Genomic DNA, 20838 nt, shown 5'->3' with positions numbered 1-20838 from the left:
ACCTCTAAAACCCCTAAAATGTCATCACAGAACCCACACCAGCCAAATGCTAGCATTAATATTAAAGTGCATACTTCTACGATCAGGAAGAGACTGCACAAGTTTAAGTTTCATTGAATGTGTGCAAGGAGGAAAATATGAAGGTTTGCCAGAGAACCTATAGAGAGATCTGTCCAACATTGCATGAAATCATCAAAGTTACATATTGTCACCTTCCTAAAAAATGGCCATGGCTAAGAACAAAATCATAATATCCCCTATTTTATGAAAACAGAGGGATATTACTGTTTTTTCAATTCTCTTGATGTTGTACAAACAATAAAAAAATCTACTCCACCATCATTATTGTTGCTGGTTGTGTTATACTGGAGCCTTTTTATTTTAGTTTGCTTATACAGTGTTGCAATAATAAATATTGACAAGCTTTAAATACATTCACAACCCCCTGTCCTCGACACAAAAACCTTAAATAAATACAATTTGAAAGATACTGTCCATTTCTTTTCAACCTCCATGAATCAATATTTTGTAAAATCGTTTTCTGTGCAATTACAGCTGCAGGTGGTTTGGACTATGTGTCTCCCAGCTTTAACAGTCAGATATTGCTTTATTTTGACGCCCAGGGAAGCGTTTACATGCAGCAATTTCTCGGCTTCCTTTTCTAACTACTGCAGAGATTCCATCTGTGTGTAATTTCTTTCCTCGGTTTATATCCAGCTGTTCTGTGAAGACCTCAGAGAGAGGTCAGAGAGAGACCTGTCTAACAAGGTCAGAGAGACCTTGTTAGACAGTATTAGTAAACAAACAGCATCATGAAGAGCAAGGAACGCGGCAGACAGGTCACAGTTATAAAACAATAGGGCCAAGGTCTGAAACAAGAGAGATCTGTCTAAACAATTATTCAAAAACGAAATGAAGAAGTAATAATATGCGATGACTGCAAACCTACCAAAAGGAAATGTCCATCCGCCTATACAGACCGAGACGGGAGCAAAAAAGGAAAAAAGCAGCAAAGTGGTTTCTCAAAAAAAAAAAAATAAATGTGGAAAAAAACCAAAGGAAGTAATGTTTTCAGTTTGCCTCAAGACATTAAGAAAAACACACAAAATGTGGTGACAGTTTTTTTATGTGGTAAAAAAAAAGAAAACACTGTACCCTCAAGACACCATTACAGGAGGCACAGAGAAAATTGACTGATGTATGAAACTAAACACGAGGCAATTCTGGAAGACAAACATGATAGAGGCTGCAAATGACTCAAGAGTGGAGTAGAGGTTCAGCTTGTAGCAGAACAACATTGTAAGCCAGAATGACAACTGACTGGCTTAAATTCAAGCATAATTATTGTTGGAGTGATTTAGTTAAAACCCAGATGTAGTAGTTTCAACTGAGATCTTTCAGATCCCCTGCATCCAGGCTGTTTAAGCTCAAAGTATCTTGCAAAAACAACAAAAAACTGTAAAAATACTCCATCTCTGGAGCTGGTGGACAAACACCACAAGCTCTTGGACTTGTAACTTGTAACTTGGATCTACAAATGGGGACAGCTGAATAAATAACAACTCCAACTATTCATGTTTTCATAAAATAAAAGTAAGTTATTTACAAATAATTAGAAAAACATTAATCCTTTCCTTGTGCTTTGGAGTTATGAAATATTTTTTACTGGCCTATTTGAAATGGTTTAAATAAATTACATTAAGGTTTGTAATGCCAATGTGACTAAATATGAAAACCTTCAAAGGGTGTAAAAGATTTTAGGAGGCCTCACAATATTGTTGTCAACCATAGATATAAAAAGAAGAGGTCGTACCATCGAAGCAAACAGCAATCCCAATTATAGGAGTTAGATTCATTTTTCTATGGCAGTGAAATATTTATTACTATATTTGTCAAGACAGAACTGTTTAGAGCTTTTTGTCAGATACAGGATTCACAGTACAGATTCACCTTCTGAAGGGAATTGTGACTGAATTATTTGCTATGGGGAAACATACGATCATCTGTGAAGACTGTGACAAGCATACTGAGCTCTTTTTGAAGTTGACCCATGATTGTGTCTGTTTAAGCATATTGTGAATGCAAATGGAGATTGATTCAAAGCATTGTTTTTACAAATGGATGTGCAATTTTATCAGCAAGAGATTGAAAATGGCCAGTTGATCTCTTGCCATATTTTGAACAGGCAGCTCTTTGGACCGAACAGCGGTCCCGCTGCTATGTGATGCACACCCTCCTGTATTTAAAAAAATACAAGCGAACAATAGCCACCCTCTGTGTGCTAAAATCTGCATCACCATCTCTTTTCATTTTGTTTAACATCGTGTCATTTAAGAAAAAATTATATTTGGGTAACATTTGATAAGATTAAAATCAGTCAACAACCAAATCTGTAGAGAATGTTTATAAGTGAACTTTAAAAGCTTTGACAGGTACAGTATTATCACAGCTAGATTCTACGAAAACATATGCTTTAGTTTTGCAATCTTTGTTAATTTTTATGATCTGAAGTCAGTATTTCAGTGGTTATTTGTGCAACCGCCTGTTTGTGGTTATAATAAACAATCAAGCCCAGCAGAGCTGCTTCAAGTGGCCGTGGTCAAATTCAGTTCTGTGAAGCATCATCTGCTCAGACAGATTTCTCCGTTAGAGGAGACATGCTTTGGACCAAATTACCTGCTCACTTGGACTTGGAAAGTTTCGTGCTTAAGAACTTATGAAGTTCTGGTTGGCAAAGCAACAAATGTTCACTCATGTTTAATGTTACAATTTTTAGTAAATATTTTCTTGCTCTTGTTGATGAAAATCTTAAAAACGTTTCTTTTTTTCCTCGCTCCTATGAACAATTGTAAACAGCATAATGTAAGCGTTATTGTGATGCGTAAGAACTTCTTACTTCTTAAAGAGATAGAGGCCCAATTTCAAAGCGTCAAGCTTCTTTTAAGTTAGTTGTGATATATAAAGCACTTCTGGAACAGCTGAGGGAATTTCTGAGTTTGTTATTCTCAGAGGATATTAACATTGTCGGAAAACATACCTCGAACAGAGCTACTGGCCGACCACAGAGGAATAACGTTGCGTTTCTGGTAGAAAAGGATGTAAGCTCCCTTGGTACACACTTCGTCCTCTGGCACCAGATCCACGCTGCTGTCATCGTAGCTGTACCACTGGCCATCCACAGAGTTCCTACAGTAAGCTGGATCAGAACATAACATGCGTTTATAAAAGCCTCATTAAATGGAAACTTTAAAATCCTAAATGGATACTTTTTAAATTCGCTGTAGCCTCCAGATGCATGGAGAAAGAAAATGATTTTCACAGTCTTCGCTCTGCCGTTCTACATGTCAACAAGCAATTTGAAACTAGCAGCATAAAAACTGGAATGGCAAGTTAATCGCTGCATTAAATCCTTCTTCTGTTTCAGTCTTCTTTCCTGCTCTGCATTAGCAGGAATAATCTGTTGTCATTCTCCTGATGATGCAACCCAAGCTTTAGAAACAGAAAGGGCTGTACGCATCTCTTTCACTGAGACACATAAAACACTTCACAATTACTGGAGTCCTTACCCTTGACATGTAGCTAGGGAAACAAGACGTTGAAGATTCATTGCTCTTGTCCCTTCGCATTTGGAAAGTTTAACAATAAATTAGTCAAAACAACATTTTACAAGCCAGCTCTTAAGCAACAACCTATGGAAGTAAAAACTATGAGGAAATAGTCTCATGAGGTCACAGAGACACTTTGAATTGCTTTAGCTGAGTTGAAGGTCCTGAAAATGAGTAACAGTAAACCTTCAGGGCTGAACTAAAGTAAGTGCAGAAGAACTTTAAGCCTTGGTTTCATCATGATGCATGTGTTTCAATAAAACCAAAACAGAAGAAGCCAAACTCCCCCTAAGGTCGCTGCCAAAGTCCGGTGTAGGTGAAGAACGAGAGCTCCGCTGTACCTGCAGCAGCAAAATGGATTTCTGTTAAAAAGTAATAAATGAGGAGAAGCAGAGCCTGGATACCACTGAGAGGTTGTTTTTTTTAGACTGACCAGGAGTGACACTTTTGTCAGCAGCTTGTTTGAGCTGATTTGACTTGAATTGTTTTGCTGCCATTTGCCAAAAAAACAAGTTGAAGTTAATTAAAATGTAACTTCTACCGTGTTATGTCGTACCAATAAAACAAAGAAAAATGTTGATATATTGTTCACCTACCCACTTTTTCAGGCCCAGCCTATGTTGCTTCCCATTTATTTGGCCTCTGTGCTCATATATAAAATATAACTGTTATTTAAGGGCAACTTTTCACATCTCTACCTCTTGCACCGAGCAGAGTTGCAACCACAGCCTCTTTAATTATAAACTGCATGTACAGACTGAGGACATTGTTTGTGTAAAGCAACTTTCATCGTGACAGCAAAACGCAATCTTACATTTTCCAGCAGTAAAGTTCAAGAGCAGCTACTAATAACTTCTGACTAATTTCTCATAAATGACATTTAGAGTTAATGTCTTAAAATCAGAGAAATTATTGCCAAGCACTTCAGGTCAGCAAGAGAATATTTAACTGACCTTAAGCCAAGACAAAAAAATATATATTTCAAAGTTAAATGTAACATTTCTAAGTTTATTCAAGCCTCATGAAAAAAGTGAATATTTATTTAAATGCTCTCTTGTTATATTTTTTATTATTGGTGATTATGGATGTTGCCTACTTTCTGTGAAACTAAAGTACCAAAGACAAATCTGACCTACATCCCAGTAGCTGGGGTCAATCAAATTATCAGGAACACTTGATCTGACTAATCAGATGTTTGCTCTCAGTGGCAATCAGAAGTCTGTTGGTAATTATGTGTGTGTGATAAATTACAGCTTACTGCATGCTGAACTCAAATACTCTGTGACTGGAACAATAACATGTTGTCCTTTAACTAAAAATGGGCAGGAATTACTTTTTAAAGGGCGGATGTCAGGTAGGGTAAATCTGGGCCAAAAATTGGTTTTGAAATGATCTGAACTAACCAATTTGTTTTGATGAACAGGAGAAGAAGTGAGATGGCTACACTGTAAAACACTGGAGCCACATTTAGTTGTGTCTGCTCTATCTTTTACTCTAAGTGAAATAGATTTAGGGAGTTCTAGATTTTGAACCTAAATGTGAGTTTATGAAAGATAAACTCACAGCAGTAAGTTGTGCTAACTTTTTATTAATGTTATCAAACCTCCAAGAGTTGAATAAACTGGAGTTTTTAGGTTAGCACTTAAAAAACTGAAAGAAGAAAAAGACAGGAGTGGGAACTATTTCCCAGAATGCTTAGAGCGTTACATTGATCTGACTCGTGTTATTAACCAAATGTTTATTTTAAAGCTTGAGGATAATGTCCTGTTCACACTAAATGTTTCTGAGCTGAATTCATTGTGATGTTTAATAAAATTCATTACCAGATCAGAATTTCTGTTCATGCAATTTGAAACAAGTATTTAAATTATTCTAAAATAAAATAAGTTGTTATTTTAACTTGATATTGTGAGTAAAATAATAGAGAAATGTGGCTCTTTAACTAGGTGAGGGAAGTTTTTTTTGCATATTGTGAAATAATTATTTGGTTTAAATTGCAGCATTATGTTAAAACTCACAATTCAAGTTTAATGAACTTACAAAACAATGTTTAGACAACTTGTCTCTTGTTGTTAAATCAACTTCATGAACTTTAATTTCTGAGTTAAAACCAAAAGAATTTTGTTGTTGACTTAAATTGCATTTTCAAGGCAGCAGGTGGACTTTTATTTTTATGTTAAACCACCTTCAGATGTTTTACATTTGAAGGCACACAAATCGAGCTTGTTTTTAATTTTATTTTAGAAACTCAAAGCAGAAAGACTTCACAGAATCCCCCCCTCAACAAAACTGATCCCATCAAGCCTATTAAAATAACATAACTGTTATAAATCACAATACAATTGTAATTATAGTACTGCACGTCTTATTATTTTAGCAGAAGTTGATGTGATTGTTTAAAATAAAACCAATTGCAACATGTTAAACAGTTCTGTTGTGTTTATTTTAAATATAATGAAACTGTAATTTTTACTTAATCTAAAGAGCTGATCTGACACCAGCCCCACCCTGTGCATGACTGATATATAAACATTGTGATAATCAGCTCCATACCAGTATAGTGTCCTCCATGCATTCCTCCATGATGGTTACACACAGCATAGAGGTCGTACAGGCAATCTTGCGGGAGGAGTGAGTCAGCAGGATGATGAGTTTGGCCTGAAGGCTGTTTCCGGGAAGAGGAAGAAGACCCCGAATGCAGATTCTTCATACTTTGACTACTCTTCGCTACATGAGGGGCCATGTTCAGCGCAGTCAGGGGGAACCGAACCAGGGTAGACAGCTTGTTCCTCCGTTCACCAACCTGTTTGAACAGTTCATGAACATTATGAAATATTGTTAGACAAAACAATCATTTTAAAGTTCATAAAGTGGCAACAAGAAGTTCAAGATTGCTTGATTTAGTAATGAGAAATGCATGAAACTGGATAAAAAAAGATTCAAAGCAAAAGCACTTAACCAAATCATGTAGTCATTAAGAACGGAAAATAGGAGGCCATGAAAAGAAATTCCTTTAGAAACCCTCTTTAGACCTATAAAAATATACGTTGCCTCTCCTTAAAGATTTTAGTATATCACAATCACAGATATCTTCACAGAAATGACCAAACAAAAAGGAAAAGGACTTCTACATCTAAAATGTGACCTATTTCGCTTCACTTTTCCATTTGCACATCCTTAAATTCTCATTTCTGATCCTGTATTAGATTTTTAGCTATTTAAAAAAAAAATTACACTCTTTAGTTCTGATAGTAGCTTTTTTCCAGACCAAGTACGTTAGTTTTTAGTACTTGCAGATACTGAGTACAGATACAGAGAAGTTAACAAGCTAGTACTTATACTACACCCAAAAACTTTTGAAAACAAAATAAGCCTACAATACAGACACAGAGAAAAATATATAAAAATGTGTCATAAAGTTATTAAAAGAGTTCTTATAAAAATGTCCATTATGCTATTGCTTTTATAAAATCTAAATCAAAGCATATAATTTAATTTCACCTTAACTTCCATTGAGCCTTTGGAAAGAATCATAACCAATTTCAGAAACAAACTTCAAGGAGACTAAACTTTGTAATTTTATGTAAGTGTAATAACACATCAATTCATTAAGAAAAAAAGAATGCTTAAATTAACACCAGTAAATCTCTGTAAATTTGATTTCTAGTGAGGCTTGTTTGACAGAAAAAAAGCACCTTTTGAAAAAGCATATTTTTCATTAAGCTTATCAATCTGTAATTTAATGTAATATTCTAATCTTAAATAGGGTTAGAATCATCATCATCATTAACAGAAAAGCCTTAGACATCAGTCTATGAGCAATTATTCTACAATGTGTTTCACTTAGTGAAATGAGCTGTGGAAAAATAAACTCTAATATTCCTCAAATTTGTTGAGATGTACATATAGACATTATATAAATACAAAGAAGTTCAAGGAAGAATGAATTACAAACATATAAAATTAATATGCGCCTACACTTACTTTTAAACCTATAGAAAAACTCCTTTAAGAAGCCACCTCAGCCTGACTGAGTGGTTTGTTGATACCCTGTTCACACTGAAAAATGATGCTGAAGTCTATACAAAAGTTCGATAATGGAGCCAACATCATGAGAGGTCTGACAGTACCAAACAAAGTGCAGGAGGTGTTCCTCCGTTCTCTGAGCTTTCAGTAGTTTTTCCTTATCATATCTTCAGGTCGCAGAAAGAGCCTTGTTTGCAAAAACGAGCTCCCGTAGGGACAGATTCTCCCCCCAGGTTGTCTCTGATGAAAATAATGAAACCTTACAGCCTGAGTTGCCAGCTACTCTACTTTGAAACACAATAAGCATATTTTCACTATCACAACCTGCCTTTCTTTTTTCTTTTCTTTATATAAAATGGCTGTACCTACACATACATGTAGGTACTGCTGCTTTTATCTCTTATTTTCTTTCTCCTGAAGATGATCTACTTAAACTTAATGTCCCCTGTGAATGCCTGAAACTGAAGTCCGATTCCGGGTTTGTGAACACAATATCATGACATTGCTGCTTCAGCCTGGACTTCAGGTAACTGGATGTTCAATACACAAGTGACCTTCGTTTACGGGTCAAAAAACTCACAAGTGTGTTCATGTACCAATCGAAGCCTTGCAGCAGCCTTCTGTGCAGACCAGGGCCGGATAAGATCCTTTGCATTCAAACCCATGAAAAGGCCATTGCAGCAATCGAAACAAGATTTAATAAAAGCATGAATAACTTTCTCTGGTTGTGCAGCAACATGTTTTCACAAGTTGTGCAGGTCTATTTCAAGGCAGCAGACATTTCTGTCACCAGCCAGACTGCTGCCTGGGGGCAGGGATTGAAAAGAAAATGTCCAGACAAAGCCAGAGACGGACGGCTCATTTCTGTCAAACTTGAAGCTCCAATGTTCTGTAGACTCCATGTGGTGCATGAGCGAGCGTGTTGTGAAGCCCCGGCTGTTCATTTCTAGAGGTAACACACCAACAGTGTTAACTATGTTCCCCCAGATTGATCCCGGCTCACACTGAGGATTGCTGTCTGTTTCTGGAGGCAGAAAAGTGTAGTCTGATCGGCCAGACCGAGATAGAAAACCTTGAGGGAAACTGGCTGTTTTAAGCCCATTCACATTGCACACATTTTTTTTAAGTTGGAAAAAACACTAGCATTAGTTTGTTTAAAATATTGCTGACACTTTGAATCTGGTGCTTAAGGAACGCATCCAAAAGTTGAAGAATAAGTTATGATTTTTCTAGAAGTGTCTTTACTGTGAAAATGACACAATCCAATCTCTAAGTTAGAAAACTTGAAAAATTGACTATGCATCAAATACTTTTTCCCCACTAGAAGAAGTTATGTTAGAGTAACTCCAATATAAGTAATACGCATGAATGGCAGGATTTTTATTTTTATTTTACCCCTCCAGGGGGTCTTTTGTGGGCTCTAGTGTCCCTTATATGAAAGTAGGCTGACAGGAAAGGGAGAAGGAGAGGGGAGAAGACATGCGGCAAATATCGTTGGGTCCGGGAGTCGAACCTGTGACAGCCGCATCGAGGACTCAAGGCCTCCAAACATGGATCGCGCTAACCACTACGCCACCACAGCACGCCCTGGCAGGATTTTTTTAATGCTATTAAATATAGTTTTTAAAGATAAACAAAAACAATCAAAAGATTTACAAGAACTAGAGATTAGAAATTAGATCCATAGTCACTCTTCACTCAGTGCAGGCACACAGACACACCATTAACCCAACTAATGTAGACAACCAGATCAGCCTGGTCTGTGTTGGGGATTAGACAGAATACAGCACACAGGAGAGAGGCAAGCATGATATCAGGATATATTTAATAACAACCTCTATGTCGTTAATAAAACTAGGAAAATTATCCAAAAACCTAAAGTGGCACGGAGGACAGAGTCAACGATCTCGGATGGTTACGCGTCATCACATTTCAGGTCAGCGAAGCTCAGCAAGAAACTGGGAACATTTTTAACAAACTAAAATATTCCAAGAAGCTTCTATGGTTGCATCATTCGGATCCTTCCCAACCAAATGCATCACTGCGGGTCATGATGGCTGCTCACAAGTACCTGCAGAGAGTGGTCGAGGTAATTGTCCAAACATCATTTCCATCACTACAGGATGTCAGCCTCAAAGGAATAAAAAGCAGAGCCAGCCTCATCATCTGTGACCCAGTTACCTCTAAATGGGAGGTTCAGAAGTTTGTAAGCGTAGAACCTCAAGAGCAAAGAGCAGGTTTTATTCTGAAACAATCAGAGCAGCTGACTCCTCTGGTTTGTTGTATTGCTTGGTTGTCAAATGATGTAAATGCAGTGAATATCTAAGTCAATTTGAAACAGTTTGTGCTTCTCCTCAAAATAATTGCAGTTATCTATAAAAATATAAACTTAGTGTAACTTCCTCACGTTTCTGAAGTACAGTTTAGGGTGGTGGGACTCCATTTTGGTAATTCCTGCATTCTCCATGTCATCTCCTATTTTATTTGTTCATTTATATCCTTTATTTAACCAGGTAAAACCCCACTGAGGTCCAGATTTCATTTGCCTGAAGGATCTGGGTAGAAAATCTGCAACTCACAACAACCTGGTTACACGAAAGTAAAACAAATTTAACCACATGTCGTTAAATACATGCAAACTTGTATATGCATGTATATATGCATATACAAGTTTAAAACAAATTACAACACAATGACACTAATTAATAGAATCATGTTGCTTTTTCTTAAGAACCGCTTGTGAATTGCTGCAATGTGTTCAGATATGAATTTGTAAATAGTCAGTTGAGCTTTAATTTAACTTTTTAATGTGCTAAATCTTGTTTCTATTTTACATTTTCAATCGTGCAAATCGATCTACAACCTCCCTCTTGAAGTCGTATGTTGTAACCACCTAATGGCTCGTTCTGTTTTGTTGGTTTTAAACGTTCCTGCTTGACTCTAAAGGCTGAAATGCTGAGAGTGACTGTTTGTCACTGCCAATATTTTTCAGTCTGAATAACATAATGATTACATTTGTAGATGACTTATAAACCAAGAAAACTGCATGGGGAGAAATGTTTCATTTTTAAACTTGAAGATATTGTGGGTTTTGTCTACTGTTTAATTTGATCCTTCAGTGTCTTTGTTTTTGACTCATTGATTCTTGTGAGTGCTTCAAAGCTTTTTGTAGCTGTACATATGGCTGGCCATTGAATGGTGGCACTTGAATGGCCATTGGGGTGCATTCAAGTACCACTCTTGAACAACAGACTTCAGATAAATCTGGTTTTCAAACATCAATTTATTGTTCAGAAGAGAAAAGTTAATTATTGACTTGCTTGCAAAAACTCCTAAATTCAACCATTTGTGATACTGAAATTATTTTCCAGTAAATTGGTTTCCTGTAAATGAGGAAAGCTGGTCTCTTTTAGACTGATAATTCAAAACGATCAATAAGCGTATTGTTAGAAGTAAACTTCTCTGCAGAGTTGTTCAGCTGAACATAAATATGAAAAATGGGAAAATTGCGAGAGAGGAGAATGAAAATGAGATGCTTTACATTGTTTGCACAGTCTTATTTTTGAGAATTTGTTTTTATAACTCTCCAACTATGCTCTCGGTTAATCCAAAAATGTTAATAAGCCTTAAACATAAAGAAAGAAAAAGTGAGGTTTGGGCCATCTTAGAATAACATGTCTACACAATTATCTGGCAACTACTATTGCACAGAATGCAACTAAATGAAAAACATTTTCCCATTTCACTTTTTGTATGTTCATCTGTTCAAAATAAGAACTGATACTCAACATTTTTCAATAAACATTTGACATTTTAAAAAATAGTGACAGATAAAGCCATCCTTGTTTTCAATAACAGTGATAAGCCTTCCAGTCATGGATTCAGTCAGTTTCTTGATCTGATGAAGATCAACTTTCTGTGGAGAAGCAACCGCAGACTCTGTTCAACTAGTTGCTTTCTTTAAGTGGAAATCTCCTGCTTAACTCCTGGCTCAACTGAGTTCAGCCCATGAAATGGTTAAACTACTTACCTAACAATTGGACACAGTGTATAAAGCCAAAATACCAACATTCATAAATCTATGTTTTTTATGCATGCCAAGCTTCCTGGCCAATCTTTCATCTTTGGGAACAAGCCACCGGCTCTCTGATGTAAGGGCGGTGAGTATGTTTCTGTCTTTTATCTGCTGCACCGCATCTGGCTGTCCAAATGTTTTTTCCAATTAGCAGTCAGACAGACATACTGATGTACTTACTAATGCATTTTAGACCTTCAAAAGATATGTTTTTTCTCAAGCAAAAACCCCCCACAAATAACCAAGACAACAAAAAAGTCTAGCTTGCTGACTAAGACAATCTTTTGAATAATGTAAATACAGAAGAACGCCAACAGAACACACTGGTATGAAGCACATTGGATCATCATTTTCATTAAGCAAACATTGCATCTGTAGTCTCCTATATAGCTGCATGCAGCTGTGCAGATTGTTGCTGGTCACTTTGTACTGGGTATTAATTTAAATAATTTTAAGATATCGCTATATACCTTTCAAAACCAAGTCCAAACAGCCCTTCTTACCAAAAGTAATGTTTCTGAAACCCACCATTGAGAGAAAACAGATTGAAAAAAATCCCCCTTTATCTAAAAAGCAGCTGTGAATAGCAAGAACCTTTCATGCCCCGCTTTTATAAGAAGGAGTTTTATGGGTTGTATTTATGAAACTATTTCTCAAAAACTGGACAAGCTATAAATATCACATGGTAGTTTTCACCGAAGCCTTGTGCTGCAGAGTATGCTGCTTATATTTACTCTGTTCTCTACAAAAATTAGATTAATGTAGAATATGAAAAGTCCTGAAATAAAATGTAATTTTCCTTTCAGATAAATAAAATATATATTTTTAACTGAATTGAATGCACTATTATGCTCTGTCCACTTGTACAGCCACAGAAAGTTATGCAGTAGTGCAAATAAGGATTAAAAAGTCAGACACTTGGAGATGCTGAAGGACTAAGCTAATTACAAGAACTAAACCACTGATCCTTAAAACATAATCACTTTACAAACTCAAACATTAAGCTTCTATCCCCAGGCAATCATCCCAGCATAACGAGAGAATGACTGAAGATTATTTATAGCTGGTAGCCACTGTCTATTTAAAAGACAGCAGGAAGATGTTTTCTTTAAGAAAAGCAAAGCTGCTTCTTGGCTCTTAACCTAATTAATTGTAGCGTTTGAAGATCTGACTTAACATTTGTATATTCTCACCTCCCTCCTCACTGGTCCTCTCCTGCTCCCACTCCAACCTATCACCTCTCCCCCTCACACACATAATGTCTTTCTAGCTTTACAAGGACTTTGCATTGTCTAACATTCATGTTTTGTTCATTTCTACAACCTAAAACAGACCCTTACTCTAAACTTAACCATTACCAGTACATGCTTAACTCCAACGCCTAAAATTAATTCACAGCTTTTCCTAAACATGACACAAAAACAGCACTTGTTGTTATGAGGTCAATGCTTTATTTGGGCCCCATAAAGAGTAGTGTGTTCTCAAAACATGTATTATTTCTTGGAAAAATTGGCCTTACATAATGAGAAATGCTAAAACACAAACAGGATTTCACTCCGACACTTTTGCTATCTCTCAAGCAGCAGTTACACTTTGATATACCAGCTAATTTGTGAGGAGTCTTAAAGAATGTCCCTTTGGCATTTCTATTCTCCTTAGAGATACTTGGCATTTCCTACATTTCTATAGTTACAAGTAGATGATGCTACAGATAAAATATGCCAACATTTAACAAGTGGTAGAAGAAGAAAAATGTACAGAGGAAATCAACGTGACAGAAGATCTCCTTACATGCAGTGCTTCTTCTGTTCTTGGTGGCAGAAAGGGCGAGTGTCATGCTCTCTGCACGGATTCTAGCACATCCTTAAAGGAGTCCTGTATCCCCTGTGGTTGGCTTTAAGAGTGCCTCAATTAATTTAATTGGTTTGCTGAACCAGGCAGGCTGAAGGACCTGATAGCCCTTTAGGACATCTCCATAATGCCAGTCCATCTTTCACTGTGAATTGAGAATGAAATGCGTCTTATGTAGGATCAGTGGGTAGTGAATCTAATCAACCCCAGATCCCACTTTCACAAGTGGTGAAATGTCTTATCTCACAAGCTAGACAATTTGCTTGGATGCACTTAAGAACTCTACTTTTACCTAAAGTAGAAGGATATCGTTGATATTGCTTTCTACTTCTGAGTACAGAATTGCTGCAATTTCTCTGCAAGCTGAGACACACAATTGATGTTGCTGTCAAAACATTTCTTTACAATCCTGAAACCCGTGGCTGTGAAGTCTACAAATATGCCTCAACACCAGAAATGTCATGACTGACCTCTGACAATTCTTTAAATCTGTTTCAGAGTACATAGTTCTATCGACTAAGTGAAGTCTAATCCAGAGTCTAAATAATCTCAGACTGCAGAACATGGCATGGCAATCTGGACAGGTTGCTGGAACAAGGTGGTGACTGAGGCTCGTCTTGTGATGTTTTGGGGAGTTAAAACATCACAATATTATGTGGGTCCTCATCCCACATAATAAGAGGGATGAAGACAAGAGAGACAGAGAGGCAGGATGGCCTAACATTGGAAGTGGGTAGAGTTCTTCAGTTCCTGGCACACTTCCACAATTTATCCTTTCTACAGCTCACATGTGTTGACCCTCAGGTGTTCTGGCAACATGTAAATCTCACTGAACAACATTTGGATCGAAGTGCGCTGGAAAAGAAAGATGTACGAAATACCCTGAATAGCTGAACCTTGTGGGAACATTCACCAACATTTATCTTTCAGAGTTTTGGCTGCCTAATGTGAAAGACGGTTACATACCGATGCTCACAAACCAGGGGTTGGCTGTTATAACTCTGCTGTGAGAAATCACAGCAGATTAAATAATGGTACAAGTTCCTGAACAAAAACTAAACAAAAATGTGAGAATGCTCAGCAAGACGTAAAACTCTCCCAGGTCAGTGTTCAGTGTTTCACAACAACTCTTTGTCTATAAACTTTTGGCTTTAGAGAGCAAATGTTTGCTTCTTAAGGGACAAGAGAGAGCAAGATTTATTGCAAATGAGTCCTCTCTAATTCTCTGAGCAACAGTGAGAATTACTCAGGCTTTTCAGTTTGGATGGCAGTCAGTGGAAAGAGAAACATTTTGGTTAGTTAGAGTCATCGCCCAGCAGGCCTTTGGAAGTCTATTGAAATAAGGATGAGAGGAGAATGCCTTCAGGATAATGATACCATAATGGATTACAAACCCTAGAATTAATTGCTTTTTTCGTTTAAAGGATATATACCATAATTTAGAGTCGAAACAACCTAAAAGCCTATAAAGAATACACACATTCCTTTCAGTTGATTTCCAAAGGAAATTAATAATTTGAAAACACACTTGTAGGAAACAAAAGAGTCTTTTCAGTTAAATCTAATGAAACATGCATCTTATATTCCTCAATATTAGACATAGAAATTCGAATAACTACCACAAGCTGCAAAGGCTGAACACATTTGAAAAGAAAGTTATAAAAATTATGATTAAGTGTTTGCCCTTTAAATCAAGTAGCTAAAACAGATCTGGTAAATGGATAAGTATGTTCACTGTCCTGGCAACTCAAAACAAGATCGAAAAAACAAACATTTCTTCTTTTTTTTTTGTCTTTTGTGTCAAACTGTTATGCGGTTATGACTCATAATATGAGGGATGCGGACAAAGTAGTTTGTTTCCACAGCTATGATGGGTTTGGACATAAAGAGTTTCAAGCTGAGGATTTTGTCATTGCTACTGCATGATTTCAGACATCTGTGAGGAAAATCTCACAATGATAAACAGAGCACAAAACAAAGAATCCCAGCTGGGATTTTTTTTTGCAAAAAAACATCGTCATGCTGCAAGGTAGAGCCTCTGTCTTTAATCTTTACAGGTCTTCTTCCAGTATTGCTCAGTGCACAAAGGCACAGCTGAATAAACTGGAATATTATCAAAAAGTTTATTTATTTCAGTGACTCAAATCATTAAGTAAAACACATTACCCCTTCAGGGCCCGTCTTTAAAGAGTTGAACCTGCATAGTTTATAGCTCAAACACCAAATATACTCCAATATGCATTAATGCACACAGTAGAAACCATCTTGGCACTAACCGTCTTTTGAGTGCAGCCAATCGGTGCTAATGAAAATGATTGGTGCTGCTTTATTGACTGCTTTGCAAACAATCAGCTTCACAAGTGACATTTTCTTTGAAATAATTTAGATATTAGCAAATTTTCTGCAAATAATTTGGAGCTAAGTTCCACAGAAAAATCTGTAAATACTGGACCGCGAACAGGCTGGGGTCGAGATCAATTACACGCAGATGGACATTTTCAAGGTTGTATTGTTTTTTAGTTATGATGATTTTCTACTCACAAGTAATAAAACATGATATTTAAGATTAGAATAATACATCAGACCAATAAAAAATTACAAAAATTGTGCTTAAAATTTATTTTCAGAAGGTATCTACCCTGGAATGCATATTCTAATTTACTGAGATGTACCTATAGTTCCATGCAAGTGGTGCCATTCATGAATAAAAACAGGAAGGCTCCAACTGAGGGGGATGAGTATCTTGGCTAAAGATTATGTCTAATTATATCAGTGGAATAATTATATACTAGAATGTGGACAGTTTTTGTATCAAGCAGAGAATATTCAGCTCCATTGTGTTTTTTTATCCAGAACAGCAGTGAAAGCCTGCACCACCAGTGCCTAAACAAGACACAGAGAAACACCGATACATGCTCTCAGTTCTGGCTGTAATAAAAGCATAAGTCTAGTGTCTTTCAAATGCTGTGACCTCAGTACAATGCAAGAGAAAATGCAATGGTACTAAAGTTGTTTCTTCAGACTTCACAAAGCTCTGGATGGACCAAATGAAAGCAGCACAAAAATCCTTTCATGCCCTGAAGAGAACTGTGTGTGAATGTGAACACTGGTTTGTGGGATATATTTTTTTATTATTTCAGAATTGCATGACCTCCACAAGCTAAAGCATTACAGGAAGCTGTCAATCAAAAACCACACATTGGATCCTTGCCGTTTTGGTGAAATCATAAAAAAAAGTTGTGTTCACCAAAGAAATTGAAGCATTCTGTCAATGGAAAGAAAAAGAGAGTAAAAGTCAGAGAATTTATGTTGAATATAAATTAGCATATGTAGAGAAATCAGTTGGCTGCATTCAAGAATCAATGTCTCTGAAAGCTTTGACCTGAAAATTTATGATTGCTGGTCTCAAATTTATATCCCTCGTCTGTAAGAATGTCATATAAATGTAGGTTTTTAATTATTTACAGTGAGAGATTGTGATTTTGTGCAGAAAGGACCAAACTGTAAAAATTGTCAGTGAATTTTAAAATGTTTGAATGTATTTTGATCAAAGTAATATATGCAAACGTTCTCATTAATATTCAAATGAGTATTTATCAACAAGTTACAGAGAGACCACATTTTCAGTAACAATAAGCTTCAGGCATCAATTTGGCCAGATGTGTACCACTCTTATGGTCACAAATTACATTGTTTATTCAAACTGGTTGATTTACAAGAGAAAAAAATACATGCTTGTAAGGAAAGTGCTAAAATTTTCTGTACAGCTCTGGTCTGAACTAATCCTGAGGCTAGGTTTTGTTTTCCATTCCAAAACCAGATCTGATGCTTCTAGGTCATATTATAGCGCTGTATAAAAATGAGATATGCCTCCTGAGATATTGAACTGAAATACAAGAAATCTGTTAAAAAGAAAACAAATGAAGGTACATTCACCTGGCGGCATATTTGTTAATCCTATTGAACTAACTATGTCAAAGCACCTTCAGATTCAGTATTAGCGTTTCTTTGGTCGGAGTCTATCTGCATGCTACAACCTGACTTTGGCAACATTTTCTCTGCAAAATTTTGTTCTGGACTCTCAATTCCTCACCAGGGCATTTTTATTTATTTGGATGCATGCTTGGATTCACACAGCTAAAAACTAAAAACTATCTTTAGCAATCTAGCAGACACCTGAAGGCTCTCCATAATAATGGCTTTTTCATTTTATAATACAAAACTAGAGAACCCACTCAGACATTCACTTTGATGCTTTCTTTTGAAAAATCTACAGTTTTTTATCTTGCTCTTTTTGCTGATATATGTACAATTGTTAAAATTTTTGGCAATAATAAAACTTTCTGTTTTCACCTCTGCGGTACTCAAATTAATCCTCTATTTGCTGAACAATCAGAAAGCATTATATAATTTCTTGTGTCCTTGAATCAGTGATTTATTTTTCTAGACAAAGAGGCTCAATCAGTTTTCAAACTTGTTTAGTTGAATCTGCTTAGATTAGTGTAGCTGTTTTCTAAAATATCAATACTGGGCTAGCACAATAGAAGAAGATAACAAGAGGGGATGAACATTTTTAAAACTGGGAACCCGGACGTATGCCATACAATTAAATGTGGAGTATCAGGTGCTGGAAAGAGGTACTTTGTTTGTGCAGAAGTGAATTATTGACAATCTTAAAAAAACATGGAAAGTTACCAAAACATGACACATGGAGCAATTTAGTGAATAAATGCCGTAAACCCGACTGGTCCAATTTTGCAATTTTTGAAAAGTAAGGAAAGAGTTTTGGTGCAGATTCTCGTGAGTGCAAAGCAGTATTTCATAAAAAAGTCAGGATCATTTATAATAATAATGAAGTCCAAAGTATATCAGAGATGGAAAAGGAAAAAGGATAGCTGGTATGAGTGCAGCATTGAAATGCAGATTTGATTAAGTTCAAGGAAATATTCATGAGGAATAATTCACAGGAATATCAGAGGAAAGGAAAGCGAAGGTCCGGCAGATATATAGAAAAACAGAAATCTTAATATTAGCAGGCTCAGAATTGGAATCTGTAATTATCTTTCAGAGTAGCAAATATCATTGTCCTGAACCAATGAAGAAATAAAAGTATTATATCTTACAAAAATTCTCAACAAGTCAGCGGATTAATTATCTGAACCATCAAGCAAAACAGAAATACTCTTCAAAGATGTATTCACCACCTTTCTTGCCGAGTGCTCCTTAAGTAAAAAAATCACATTAATGTGATTATTTGAGGTCATTATTTGAAATCCTGCCTCTTTTATTGGCAAACGTTTCTTTTTTTTTTTTGGAAGTATAAAGCAGATGGTTAATTAATTTAAAAAAACATCTTGAATATAACTAAATCTGGATCTGTACCCTGCTTAAAAGCAAAACCACAAGGTTACAGTTTCTACTAAACTGAGGCAGAAACTGCTGTACAATGACATAATTCATTGTCACTGAATTCACAAGAAATTATTGTTTACTGTGTCAAAAATTGGAATTTGATCAAATGCGATGGATCACATTTCAAAGCCTCTATTTAATTAGATTAAGATTTAGGTGTCCAAGTACTATCAAAAGTAGACAAATATAAGCTGGGAAGTTATCACAGCCACTGATGTGTTTAACCTTCACAAAAGGAGATATCTGACACAGTTTATGCATACTGCTCTTTATTGGCAATAAGGTTAGACTCTGTTGTTGGTTTAGCCTTTATTTTTAAACTCACATGTGTGAACTAATTTAACATCCCAGCTCCATTGCAAATTATTGACTTTTACTCTCTTATGTTGCAACTTATTTCCTGTTTACTCAGCTGAAGGAGCAAGTAATGAAACTCTTTGGCTGTCATGGATTTGATCACATACTCATACAAAAACATTGATTTCTGCATTTATGCAACAACATGAAATTAGTGTGTGAACCAGTTTTAGCTTCGCCTACCTGACGGAAGCGCTTGAGGTGGAGGATGAGGATGTCAGGCAGCGTCCACAGGCTCATCTTCACCATGCCCTGCTGCAGCTGCTTACAGTGCGGACACTTCCAGGCGTCGTCTGGAGCAAGCTGAAATCAAACACTGTAACGTTTTAGGCACTATTGCTTGTTCTAAGTTTACAGTTAATGTGTCAGTTTTACATTATAAGCTTTTAAACACTTGCTGCACAGCAACCCAAAAATAAGTTCTGGCCCTTTGAATCCTGGCCAATGCCTTTCTGCATGAAGTTTGTCAGCTTTTTGTAATTTCTCCTGCTTCTCTCCTGATTTCTGAAACTGAGTACTTAAGAAGGATGCTCCACATTATTAAGCAGGCCACAAGTTTCAAGCAATATGGGAAAGAGAAAGGATCTCTCTGCTGACGAAAATCATCAGATAGTGTAGTGCCGTATGACAAGGTATGAAAACATTAGATATTTAATGAAAACAGTGCAGTGGCTGCATGTTGAAGTGCTCAACAGAACAGTAATTACCAGAGTAAGGGAGAGTAATTACCAAGATGAGCACTTCTTCCATGATGGTTTCGACAAGAAAGGAAAATGCGGAATACTGTTCAATGCTGCTTAAAAAGCAACATGTCTGTTGGGCAAGAGAAAGAAAGAAAAAAACAGAGATAGCAAAAGATAACAGCAGCTATTCCATCTCAGTTTCTGTGCATCTCTTGACTCTTTGTTGTCCAAGTTGTCACTCAAACTAGCAAGCAGTTTGTACAAACATAAACTCTTTATGCATATTTTCAGTTTAAATATAAACAATATAGAGTAAGTCCTAAGATTCTCCTAAACAAAAAACTTGACTGGCAAAAGTGATGTGATGTTAAGTATAAACAGAAATGTACCAAATCATTTAAAGCTATGGTAGGTAACATTTTTTACATATTTTTTGAAACTGCCACAGTGTCATGACAGTACAATATGAGAGAGATCATCTGTGGAAAAAAAAACAGGCTTCTCTATTTTCTCCCTATGGTTCTACTGCTACCTAAACAAATCCATCATTTGGTCAGAAACAACCAATCAGAGCCCTTTGAACTCTGCTGGGATGCAGCTTCTTCCCCACAACGCAGCATGCTGTGAATGCACAGGGAAGGTAGGATAGGACAGCGGATAAACAATTTTCCTATAATGGGAAGTTGTTTTCCCACCATTAGCACAACTTTGTGCTAATGGTTTAAAGGTGCTGAGACCTTCCTCCTGGCTCTGATTGATTGTTTTTGCTGAGTTTCTGCAGATGGCAGTAGGACTACTGGGTGTAGGCAGGGAAGATATATATATTTTT

General features: G+C 36.5%; 1 protein-coding gene across 2 annotated transcripts in view; it reads right to left on the bottom strand.

The window, feature by feature from the left end:
- Positions 1–20838, bottom strand: part of LOC102232957 (ubiquitin carboxyl-terminal hydrolase 43) — a 123357-nt gene that overhangs the window by 13946 nt on the left and 88573 nt on the right. For both annotated transcript variants that reach the window (XM_023334275.1, XM_014476139.2), the window contains 3 exons: positions 19510–19629; positions 6159–6408; positions 3038–3196 (listed from right to left, as the gene is read on the bottom strand). In XM_023334275.1, coding sequence (XP_023190043.1) covers positions 3038–3196; positions 6159–6408; positions 19510–19629 — 529 coding nt within the window. The remainder of the gene's footprint in view (positions 1–3037; positions 3197–6158; positions 6409–19509; positions 19630–20838) is intronic.

The sequence above is a fragment of the Xiphophorus maculatus genome, chromosome 5 (genome assembly GCF_002775205.1).
Source record: "Xiphophorus maculatus strain JP 163 A chromosome 5, X_maculatus-5.0-male, whole genome shotgun sequence".
In the NCBI taxonomy this organism is placed as follows: domain Eukaryota; kingdom Metazoa; phylum Chordata; class Actinopteri; order Cyprinodontiformes; family Poeciliidae; genus Xiphophorus; species Xiphophorus maculatus.
Note: the sequence above shows the minus strand (reverse complement) of the source record. Positions and strands in the feature narration are given on the sequence as shown.